Source organism: Lycorma delicatula, chromosome 2 (genome assembly GCF_047948215.1).
Source record: "Lycorma delicatula isolate Av1 chromosome 2, ASM4794821v1, whole genome shotgun sequence".
Taxonomy (NCBI): domain Eukaryota; kingdom Metazoa; phylum Arthropoda; class Insecta; order Hemiptera; family Fulgoridae; genus Lycorma; species Lycorma delicatula.
Genome location: NC_134456.1, coordinates 107,953,840 through 107,966,441, shown reverse-complemented (window position 1 = coordinate 107,966,441; position 12,602 = coordinate 107,953,840). Strand labels below are relative to the sequence as shown.

The window sequence follows — 12,602 nt, the reverse complement described above, 5'->3', positions numbered from 1 at the left end:
ATATAGCTTAATTTTATAATAATAACTTTAAACATAAATAATCTTATAATATAAATAAAAGTCATTGTATATAAATGTATGTGGGCATGTACATATATGTTTGTTTGTTCCACATCCCCTCCTAAACCACAGAACCAGTTTCAACCAATCTTGGACAATTATTACTCACTAACTAAGCAAAAATACCGTGGGTGTTAGACATCCTTACCGCAACCACTGCAAGAGAGGTGAGGGATGAAAATCTTAAAACATTATAAAAGGTTAAAATTTTGGAACATTTGTTACATTTTGGAAATTTGTAGAACTTCCTAATCTAGAACATTTTGGAGTATTCAAGATCATTCCACAACATTACAGAACTTTTTTTAATTGGAACTTCTAGACCAATTTGGAATTTTCAAAATGTTTGTAAAATATTCTGAAGCATTCCTGCAGTAGAGAAGATCTCAAAAATTCTTTAATAATATAAAAGAAGGTGTAAGATGTTAGATGCTTCCAGTTTAAATTTAAAAGTGCATAAGGTAAGATTGAAGTGCAAACTATAAAAGATTCTTGACAGGAAGTGAATTCAGATCATAGTGTTTAGTGAAATTTCAGATAATATTATCATTGAGAAGTGTACAAACTTAGCTTAGTAATTTGATGATGCCTAAAAGGAAATGTTTAAATCCATTAGTTAAATTCAACCGAAAGTGAAGTAAGAAAAGCTTTTGTGAGCAGACAAAACAAATGATCAATGATACCAACATCCCAACCCCATTGAGGACAACACCCACCTTGTGGCAATTCTGGTCACCACACCACCCCCTCTGGTCTGAGCCTGAAGGGCTTTACCGGAGGTTGTCTTTAGACCCTCTAACTGATTACATCTTGGGATGCTACCACTGCAAATGCCTCGGCAGTCATTTACATCAATAAAAATTATTATCTCAGCCAGTGCCTTTACTTTAGGCTTCTTTTGGACATCTTCACTCTTCTTTTCCTGCAATATCATCCTATGAACTAACTAACCAAGTTCGCAGAAGCATGAACCCCGCGCCTAGTCCAATTTTAATACCAACGCTTGTGACTAAATTTCTCAACCATTGACTAAGTAATTAGTCAATACAATGCTAAACTCATACCGTTCAAAATGTGTTATACGTAACAATGAAATTACAAACGACATCCCATCGCCCACTATAAACATCATACCTGAAGACTGCCCTTGGTAAGACAGTGCCACACCTCACAGCTGTATGGACTACCATGCCCTCGGTAGCGCATTCAACCCCCGCCAACAGTGGCTCTGCCACCCAACTTTGACAACTATTGCTCTAAATTAACCATGTGACATTTACTCCATCACATTTGAAGACAGCTCTCAGCAAGATAATGCCACACCTCACAGCTGCATGGACAACCATGCCCTCGGTAGCACAGTCACCCCCCTCCCCACACCGACAGCAGCTCTGCCACTCAACTTCAACAATCATTGCTTTTGAATAAAACTGAGGCTCACTGTCAAAACACCTATCCCTGGCTAATAAAATGTCTCAGCCGAAACCCTAGCCATCCAGGATCCTACTCCATTTAGACACCTTCCATCTAATCCAAGCTGATCTACGTAATGCAAGGAAACAGAGGAAACCAAACACTATCGACCATTCCCAACAGACCTTCCAATTAACTCAGAGATCCAGAAAGGAGTTCACTCTCTCAAGTTCTTTAACTACTCTGGTATGTTCAGCCTCATACCAGGAAGAGACATGGAGGACATGGTCCACTGTGTCACCAACCCAGCAATCCGGGCATAGACCTGAATCAACTAAATGAAACCTTGCCAATCTCTCCTGAAAAGCACCATGCCTAGAAAGGAATTGCATAATATATAGATTGGGCGAAATTCACCTAACCGTGCACAAATCAGACACAATTGGAAACATGCCATGCATGTAACGACCAACAGGGGAGTCATCCCACCTGGCCTGCCAGATGTAAAAGCCTGGTCTTCAATTTCTCACATACATTCCAAAGTAAGAAGACCATCCTGTCTGAAAATATAACGTTCCTTACATTCTATGGCAAGAATATCTAGAGACTTAATGCCAGCAATAACTCAGACTGCCTACCGCAGTACAGTCCTGTAACTGCTGACAACAGCCAACAGAAGGAGATGCTGGGCTCTCAAGAGAATGTCCTTATAACACCTAAAGATCATGCGATGAGCCCAGACAGGTGCAGCATAACAAAATAGCCTCACTTACACCCTTGTAGAAGGTACGCATGATACAAAAATTCAATCCCCAATCAGGATGGATAACTCTATGAATTCCAAAAAAGGTAACAACAGCCTTCTTGGCAACATATTGAAGTTGTTCCTTGAATTGAAAGATTCTCATCAAGGATTAAACCCAAGTCTGAAGTTGGTTAAGCGGAAAAAAAATAAATTTACTGACATTAATGGTTATACTTTACATATGAACAAAAACAAATTTAACAAAACAGATGGAGTTGTGATTTACATTGATTGCAACATTGAACATAAAGTAACCAATGAAAATTTAGGACTGACTTACTTTTGAGCTTTGTATAGAAGTCATGAATATAAAAAGGAAATAAATCTTTGTTAAGAATATGTATAACTATTTGATAGGTAATAAACATAAAAAGAATCACGTAATAGTGGGTGATTTCAACACTGATATAAACAGAAATGATTTTGAGTGTTGAATTTCTTAATCATTTATGAATTGGAATTTGAACTTTAATTCAATAAAAGTACTCAAACAGGGAGTCATTTTGAAGAATCATGCATACACAATGCCTTTATTAAAAGCTCTTCAATATAAAATTTGTAAGACTCAATTATCAGATTACTACCATTTCCTTTATTTTTAAATATTAATACTAAAATAATATCAGAAACTTTTAATGACTTTTTCACTTATATTTTTTAATAGCTTTTTCACTTATATTGGTTCCAAAAAATTGTTATTAAGTAAAACTACAGCTTGGGATGATGTATTTTTTTTGTTAATGACGTAAATGAAGCAATGCAATTATTAATTTAATTAGTACAGGAATTAATTGCTAAAACTAGGAAAGTTAAAAAATTATACAGTAAATGTTCTAAAAAACTATATTAGACAATATTTACTAAATGTGATTAATAAAAAGGAATTGTTATTTAAAAAATAAAAATGACATTTCTATGAAAATTAAATACTAAATCCATTCTAAACTATTGAACAAGCTATTGAAAGAAAAAAAGAATTGAACGAAATAAAATTACTAAGCTACAGAATAATTCAAACAAAAAATTTTGAATTGTTTAATCAGAAATTAGGAAAAGTAAAGAAATTAAAAATACACAAATTGATAAATTAAAATGTCTTATAAGTAATGAGCTGATAAAAATTTAGCTGATCATTTAAACACCTTTTTTTGTAATGTGGGCAGTATGACTACAAAAAACATTTTGTAGTCAAACAAAATGATGCATCTTTTTTTTGTAAAAACAAATGGAATAGAAAACAGATGAGTAAAGGTAGAATCAGGTCTATATCTTACATCTGTAAAAATGATGAAATAAAGAAAATAATTAATAAATTGAAAAATAAATTAGGTGATAAAAGTTTCTGTGATAAAATATTTAAGCAATAATATTAAATTTATTGAACCTTTAATGTATCTATAAAATTGAAGTTACTATACTGGTATATGCCCAGATCAATTGAAAATGGCTGAGGTTACACCAATTTTTAACCTGGTGATAAAATGAATCCTATTTCCCTTGTTTCTAAATTTGCAAATGTAATTGAAAGACTATTCCATAATAGAATTTTGAATTCCCTGAATAAATATAATATTCTCTCTAACTCACAATATAGTTTTTGAAAGGATATTGGAACTAAAGGTGCAATTGCTGACTTATCTGATATCATTTACTACATTCTTGACAAAATTAAACCAATAGCTGCTATATTTTTGGATCTGGCTAAAGCCAGAAAATTTTACTGCAGACCATAAAATTTTAATTGAAATGCTTGAAAAGATCAGTATCAGAGGTTTACTTCTTCAGTTACTTTAAAATTACCTACTGCATAGAAGACATGTTAAAATTAATGGAATAAAAAGCATCCTACAAGATTTGAATACTGGTATTCCTCAAGGGAACCAATCTTGAGTCTATTATTAATTTATATTAATGATATATTTGAAGTGCAAAATTGTGATGGTAAAATTGTATCTTATGCTGATGACAGTAACAATATATTTTGGAAATTCTTGGTTTGAAGTTTATAAAATTGTAAAATTAACCTACTGAATTAAAAATATAGATTCTAATAAGTTATCTCTAAATGTAAGAATGTCAGATTAATTTTTGGAATCAATTATGACTGTATTTCTACTAATTTTAATGTTGTTACAGACAATGGATCTATTCACAGAAAATGTTATAAAAACTGCTTAGGTAATATCATTGATCAATATTTCAGGTGGGATTGTGAAATCTCAAATAAATAAAAAAATTATTTTCATATTATCTAGACAAAGCAAAATTCTTACTGTTCAAGCTAAGGTATAATTGCATGGGAGTCAGCTAATAAAAATAAAATAAAATAATTAAACTACACATAAACAAAATTGTAAAAATTCTTAAAAATCAAATAAAAAATATCAAATTATAATTTCATTTATTTGAAAAATATGTATTAGAATTTTTGAGTTATCAGTACAGTGAAATAACTAACTATATAAATACTTGTAATTTCTCTAATACAAGATATATCCATTCATTTACTGAAAATATATAAAGAAACTGGCAGAAGGAATCATAAATATACTGTTACATATTATTTTAATAAACTGCCTCTTGAAGCAAACTAAATCTCTACTTTCAAGAAATTAAGAAAGGAATTCTTTTCAGGAAATTAAAAAATTCAAAAAATATTACAAATGCTATAAGACAAATGAACTTGAGAATCAAGGCTATTTCACATTGATGAATATTTAACTACAATTAACAATATTTGACTATAATGATGTCATTATTTTTGTTTTTAAGTTTTAGTAAGTTTTTGTACTTTTTATTTATTTTATTCTTCTATTATTTGTTTAATTTTTTTGTATTTGTTCACCTGACTGCGTACAGATGCCTTGGCATCTCTGCTGAGTACTGGTGATGAAATATCTCTGTACTGTGTTACTTAGAGACCAGGTATTAAAAAAATTAAATATATAATCTTCACACTCCTCAAATTTTCATTCAAACCATACTATTGTAGATAATAAACAAGGTAGATTTAAAAGGTTAAATTCAACAATGAGGAATGCAAAGAGATTTTTTGTGGAAAGTTAATAACAATTTTTGTAAAAATGAAATAGATAGGCGTATGAAGAAATTATGACCCTGAATAATGCTAGGTATGTAACAATAAAGTATGATGTATATAAAAAAAGTGTAGTTCTTCTTTCCATTAGGAGTTGTAAGATGCAACTTTTCAAAGACGTAATTTATCTTTCATGATGACTACTATATATATCACATTTATTTAATACATACGAATGTTTGCCCAAAATTAAAAATTATCAAGCATTAAGTTTTTAGCCCTAAAAATTGACACAATAAAATAATAGATTAAAAAGCAAACAAAAATATGATAAACCCACATTCAATTCAGATATTTTTGCTTCTCTGGTAGTAATTTCTCTCACAATGTAATCTGCATCAAATTCATGATAAAATCTTGTGTCATTAGCACGAATCATAACTCCGTCAACACGTAGAAAATATCTCAACAAAAGGAAAAAACCCCACTCCATTACTCTCTGCAAAAAAAAATTTGAATTCTGCATAAAAATCAATAAACACAAAACTTAAGAGTAATTGATAAAATAATAATATGGCAAAAAAAGTTCTAAATTAAATATAATCATTAAAATTTTTGTGTTATATATTAATTAATTTTAAGCAATATTCCTTCACTAGTCATCATCCATTGAATGCTAATAGCAAGCAGTAACTCATTGAAAACAGATACAGTACAGGCATTGTCGTAAATTTAAAAAATCAAAAACATTTTAAAATTGTAGAAGATAAATAATACTGCAGAACACCTAACTTGGTCAATTCTCAAAATGATAATTGAATAATAATCATGAATGATTATTCAGAGTTCAGAAAAAAAAAAATATATATATATTAATAAATATATATATTATCAAACAAAACAGAAAATAAGGTAAGGGATAACTAATAAAAAATAAAAAATCTTTTTTCTCTAAAACGTTTTAAAATAAACTTGGCAAAATATCTACTAGATTTAATGGCTATATAACTTAGTATAAGAAAGTAAGAACATATAATAGGCTTCAGGTTTACACATACTGAGAATGCTCACGATCAACAGAAAGGAAATCTCTATTTGGGAAAGTGTAGTAATACTGGGATGGAAAGAAACAGATAGTAGTACTTAGAAATTTATAGACACGATACATACACATCACATGTGATATCAGGTTGAACATGTTCTCAACAAACTATGCTTTTAGGTAAAAGAAAATTCAACAAGAAAATGAATCACCACCATTACTGTTCAATACTGAAATGGAGAGCATATGAGAAAACTGAAACAGAACACATATAGAGAAATTAACATCATATTTGCAGATGATCTGGGAACAGGAATTTGAATCTGTGCAACAATTGAGACATTTAAACAAGCATTATTTGATTGTCAGCAAAAAAAGGGTGAAATGTTAATGGTCAATAGAGAGAGAATGTTAATGTTGAATAGGGAGAGAATATTCTTGCGAGCAAATTTAATAGAAACTGAAAGAATGAGAACAGAGATATTCTATTATAAACGGGAAGAAACTTCAAAAGCTCAGTAAATATATGAATATAAAATTACTTATATATAACAATATGAGACAGAATTGAGCTGAAGAGAAAGACAGAAGAAATGTTAATTTGTAAAAGAAATGACTTGTGGTAATGTACAAGTCATATTATGTTCCAATAGTAATATATCCCACAATCACAAGTGCAACAGATATGATAAAAAAATACGAAAATATTCAGAAAGTAAAGCATTTAACTCATTCATTTAAATTACAATATTAATATTACATTAATAATTAATTACTGTAAGTACTAATTTAGTTCAGATCAGTAAGCCAGTAAAACGAAAAGAAAGTATCATGTTGAAAAGGATCATTTCAATACACTGGGGGATTCCATCCTTGGCTTCCGTAGTGAAAGGTTGTGTTTTATTGTGCTCTGTGATCAGCGAGTTGTGTGCAGTCCAGACCGGTTTTCAACAGTGCTTCTACCTGTGTCGCCAGACAATGTGAAGAGGTACCGTTAGGACACCAGCCGGGCCGCACCTGCCTGCATTCCAGGCCATTCAGATAAGATTAGAATAATCCTTTCTTTTTATTATAATATATAAAGTGAACTTTTACAAGTCATTTGTAATATTTAGTTTAATAGCCTATTATTATAGGACTATTGTTATAACATTTAAAATAACTTTATTTTAAACTGTTCAACAGGAAATATTAACTTTTAATATAATCTGATTCCTATTAAGGTTTCCAGTTTATATCTTTGTTTGTTTTTCTTTTGTCAGTGTGTTTTTATTTTTACAGGAAGTATAGATTTAAGAAATTCTTTTTTTCAGCAGTGCTAAGTTAAGTTTTTAATTTTTAATTTTAATTGTAATACCTATTTTATTTTTCTTCCCAAATGGAAGGAAAAATAAGACTGCCTCCACCCTTTTCTCCCTCCCCGGATTTGTCTGATGGAGGAGAGGAAAGCGGGGCTGGCGCTAGGAAGCACCAGAAACGCAGGGACTTCGCGCCTCCTATGGAGACAGAGTCCATAGTGGGCTGCAGCCGCCACCCCGCAGGCTGATGATGGTGGCCCATCACAGCTTGCTACCGTCAGGCGGGAGAAAATCCCGCCGATAATGCTGGACTGTCCAGCATTATCCAGAGATATTAAATCAAGGATTGGGGGGCACCTGATTGCCAAAAGCACCGGGTTGTCCATTAGGCTGCAGCTAGGCAGACTACCGGGCGGTGCAGAGTTTTCTGCATTCAAAGGGGATTGCCTTCCACTCCTTTCAGCTCCCGAAGGACAGGGAGCTGAAAGTAGTCATACGGGGAATCCCCTATGGGGCTACCCCGGAGGAAGTACAGGAGGAACTGACCTCCCTTGGATTTGAGGTGACTTCTGTAAAGAAGCTCCTCACCAGGGACGGCCGGGAAACCCCGACCTGCCTAGTGGCCCTTAAAAGGACCCCTAATGCCTGATCGATATATGACCTTAGCAGTATTTTTTACTGCAAGGTCGGAGTGACTGCTTTTGTGTCACGAGGGGGGCCGCCCCAGTGCCACAGATGTCAAAAATTTGGGCACTCGTCGAATTATTGCCTGAGAGCCCAGCAATGTGTCAAGTGCGGTGGGGACCACGACACTGCCACTTGTGCTAAGCCGCGTGAGGAACCAGCCTCATGCGTGAACTGTAAGGGGCCGCATCCGGCAAATTACAGGGGCTGCCCCTATTATAAGGAGCCAGTCAACAGGGTCAAGGGTATTAAAAAGCCCACGACAGTTGACGGCCACAGCTGGGCCCGCGTTGCCGGTGGGGGTAAATCAATCCCCAAACCGGAGGTGCCGCCACCTGTGGTTAAGGCAGTAGTGGAAAAAGGGAGGTAGCCTCCCCAACACCCGCCAAGCCAAAACCGGCGGCTACCACCAAAAAGGTGGTAAAACGGAAGGCTGCGGCCAAGCCGGCTCCGGCGGGGAAGGCCAAGCCTGCTCCGGCGGGGAAGGCAAAGCCTGCTCCGGCGGGGAAGGCAAAGCCTGCTCCGGCGGGGAAGGCAAAGCCTGCTCCGGCTGGGAAGGGCAAGCAGGCAGTTAAGAAAACCGCGGCCCCTGAGGCCCCGGGCCCCACCAAAGGGGCGGCCGCACCAAAAGGCGCCTCCAGCGGCAAACCAAAACCGGCCACCCAGAAGGAGAGTACCGGCACGGATTTCCTGTCACAAATGACAGTGAGGGATGTCCTGCCAGATATTATGATGGTCTTGCCACGCCTGCTCCAGGCAAAATCTCTCAAGGACTGTATTCAGTCCTTAATAGAGTGCCTCATGGCTATACTGTCTAGGTATAGTTAGGCCCACGCTCAGACTCTTGCAGTGGAACGCCAACTCAGTAGTAGGCCGGACGGAGGAACTATGCTGTCTGGCCGAGGATCTACTGGTAGACGTGATACTGCTGTCCGAGACGCGTTTGAACCCAAACAAGCAACTGACCCTTCGGAACTATTTCACATATAGGACGGATAAGCCAGTACGACCCGGATACCCCACCGCCGGTGGAACCGCGGTTTTAGTCCATAGACGCCACATGCATACGCGCGTTGATCTTCATACAAACGTGATGGAACAAACGTGTGTGCATGTGGAGCATCTAGGCACGGTGTATAGGCTGGTTTCGACTTATAGCAAGCCGAACGATGCGGTAACCGGCGCAGATCTGAATGCCGTGCTGGAAAATTGGGATGGGCCCATGATACTCATGGGCGACCTCAATGCCAAACACGTGTCATGGAACAGCAATCTGACAAGCGCGAATGGCAGATTGCTATACGAAAGGGCGAGAGCCCACCGCTTAGTCGTCGTAGGCCCTGAGGTGCCAACGTACGTGCATCGAACAGGCAGAGCGAGGCCTGACATGCTGGATATCGCAGTCATGAATGGGGTAACGCTCCCGTTCATGATTGAAACGATAGAAGACCTCAGCTCGGAGGTCTTCTATCTTCTCGGAGGACAGGGGAGACCACTCCCCTGTCTTGTTGGAACTAGGACAAACAGGGGGCGGCCGAGATCCCCCGCCTATACCCCGAAGGTCGTGAACTGGAAAAGGTTCTACGAGACCCTCCAACAGGATTACAGGCCGGCGAATCCTGGGCTCCTGAACACCCCGGAGGAAATCGACGATACGGTCGAGCGCGTAACGTCGTCAATGATCGAAGCCCTGTCAGGCAGCTCCACGGCGAAAGCGCCCAGAGTTGTTCGAAACGACCCCCCTCCTCATATCTCCGACGCCATAGCGGAGAAAAGACTGAGGAGGAGATATCGAATCACCCTGTCCCCCGATGATAAACGGGCCTTTTATAATCAAACGGACAGGGTGAAACAACTGCTGACAAAACATCGAGAGGATTCGTGGAACGAATACCTCGCCTCGATCTCTGACGACATCTCCTCGGTGTTCAGGTTGAACAGGAGACTACCAGAAGGGAAGAAACCCCGCCACCCGGTTGTGGGGCAGCGAGGTTTCCTTGCATATTCGGAGGCGGAGAGGGCCGATACCTTGGAGGAGCAATTTACTCCAAACCCCCCCCCCCCTACGACGAGCACACCTCCGAGGTGGAGTCCTTTCTTGTAGATTATTTCTCACAGGTGGAGGACGCCCCTCTAGAGATAGACCAGGTCACTGAGGCGAAGGTTTCCGCAGCCATTAAGGCCACAAGTCCCCGGGTGTCGACGGGATCAGCGCCCGTGCATTCCGGAACATACCGGCCTCCGTGATTACAACTATTTCGGTGATATTCACGTCCATTTTGTACGTTTGATATTTCCCGAATTGTTGGAAAACGGCCAAACCTGCGAAAAGCTTGCTTTTTCCTTGGAATTACCGGCCAATCTCCCTGTTGCCGGTAGTGTCTAAGTTGTTCGAGAGAATTTTTCTCGAAAAACTGAGGCGATACATGGAGGGAGAGGTGCGGCCGGAGCAATTTGGGTTCAGGGACGGTCACTCAACGACCCTCCAACTGGTAAAAATAATAGATGACCTTGTCGGAGGCCTGAACAGGAAAGCGGTGACTGCAGCCGTTTTTCTGGATGTGGCCAAGGCCTTTGACAAGGATTGGCATAGCGGGCTGCTTTATAAACTAGCGCAATCGACGATTCCACACCGCTATGTCAGACTGATACTGTCATATCTGCCAGACCGACGTTTTGTCGTGCGGGTGGGGGAAACAATTTCCTCCGAAAGAAATAGCCGCTGGAGTTCCCCAAGGAGCACTGCTTTCGCCTTTCCTGTACACTTTGTGCATCAACGATATGCCGCTGTCGGAAGGGGTTAAAACGGCCCTTTATGAAGACGATACGGCATATTTTTACGAATCCGCAAATGTGGATTACGCAGTTTGGAGGTTCCAAAGGCAACTGGACTTAGTGGAACCGTGGCTCGATATGTGGAGAATCAGGGTCAACGGTGAAAAATCGGTGGCCGTGATGTTCACATACAAGACACGCAAACCGGCCAGGGAGCTGGAAATCTCAGGGGAGAAAATCCCTTTTGAGTACCTGCGGGTGGTCTTTGACAGGCGGCTTACCTTCGGCGAACATGTTAATTATGTGACCCGGAGGGCCATTTTTTATGCATGGCTAGTTAAGCTAAGTGTTCTGTATTCTTCACATTTATCTACTCCTTTCCTTGGTATCATGACTATAACACTCTTTTTGAAGTCTGATGGAACTTCAAAAGTTCCATCAGAGTGGAACATTAATTACTGTAAGTACTAGTTTAGTTCAGAATCAGTAAGCCAGTAAAACGAAAAGAAAGTATCATGTTGAAAGGATCATTTCAATACACGTTTTAATATGGGATTTTATTTTTAATTAGTCACTGTCAATGTCTGTAGAAGAGTTACCGGTAGTCTCCACGTTACTCCGCCAAAGGTGATAGTCTTCACTACCATCAAGTTGATTAGATATTCCGCATTTTTTAAACCTTTCCTTACGTTTCCGGGGTCGCGAGTGAAAAGTTTTTAAGTGTAAACTGTACAAGTCAACGAGAATACGGTCTCAGGACAACAAAATTTTTTTCAGATACAACTTCCGCTCTGCAAACGTGGAACCTTGCCACAATACTGAGGGTAAGAGCAAACGCCGTTTTTTTATTCTCACGTGTGTGTTCTGTTTCTTTTGTTTCAGATACGTGAGAGACGTGTGTATGTGGAGCGATTCGTGCCCACTTGGTCTTGGTCTCGCGACTAAGCAGTTAGCGAAATAGAAAGGGAAACATCTTTCCTTTTAATCCCGCCATCCCAAAAATAATAAAAGAAAATAATTTTTTTTTCGTGTGTGTGTTCTGTTTCTTTTGTTACAGATACTCCCAACAGTCACCACAACAAACATAAATTGTTTCTTCACTGCGGCCACGCGGTCCCCCAAACCCTTCCCGGACACACGTGTCTGGAGATTAACATTATGAAGCGTAAAGAAACTGCAATTTACTTCTCAAAAGGCGATCGCCGCCCCAAAACCGTGATCGCGAATAGGTATCACTAAATTTGTAAGTTCCCTATTCCCTTTCCTTTCAAGAAAGAAGAATGAGGGAACGAGCCCAGCAGCCATCAGCCCAGCAGTCACCAGCCCAGCAGCCACTGACAGCATGGAAGAAAGAAGAAACCTGCACTTTCCCCCGTTCAGCCCCACAGGAATACCAAGGTTAATGGTATGTAACTTCGGTTACTGCCAACTCTCGGAAAGTGCAGACCAAAGAAGAAAGAAGAGGTCATCGGAAGAAGAAGGAAGACC

The 12,602-nt window shown here is 38.4% G+C and overlaps 1 protein-coding gene across 2 annotated transcripts in view; it reads right to left on the bottom strand.

The window, feature by feature from the left end:
• The window catches only part of LOC142319085 (TIP41-like protein), a 40,239-nt gene that overhangs the window by 14,058 nt on the left and 13,579 nt on the right, over positions 1-12,602 (bottom strand). For both annotated transcript variants that reach the window (XM_075355970.1, XM_075355969.1), the window contains exon 5: positions 5,656-5,814. In XM_075355970.1, coding sequence (XP_075212085.1) covers positions 5,656-5,814 — 159 coding nt within the window. The remainder of the gene's footprint in view (positions 1-5,655; positions 5,815-12,602) is intronic.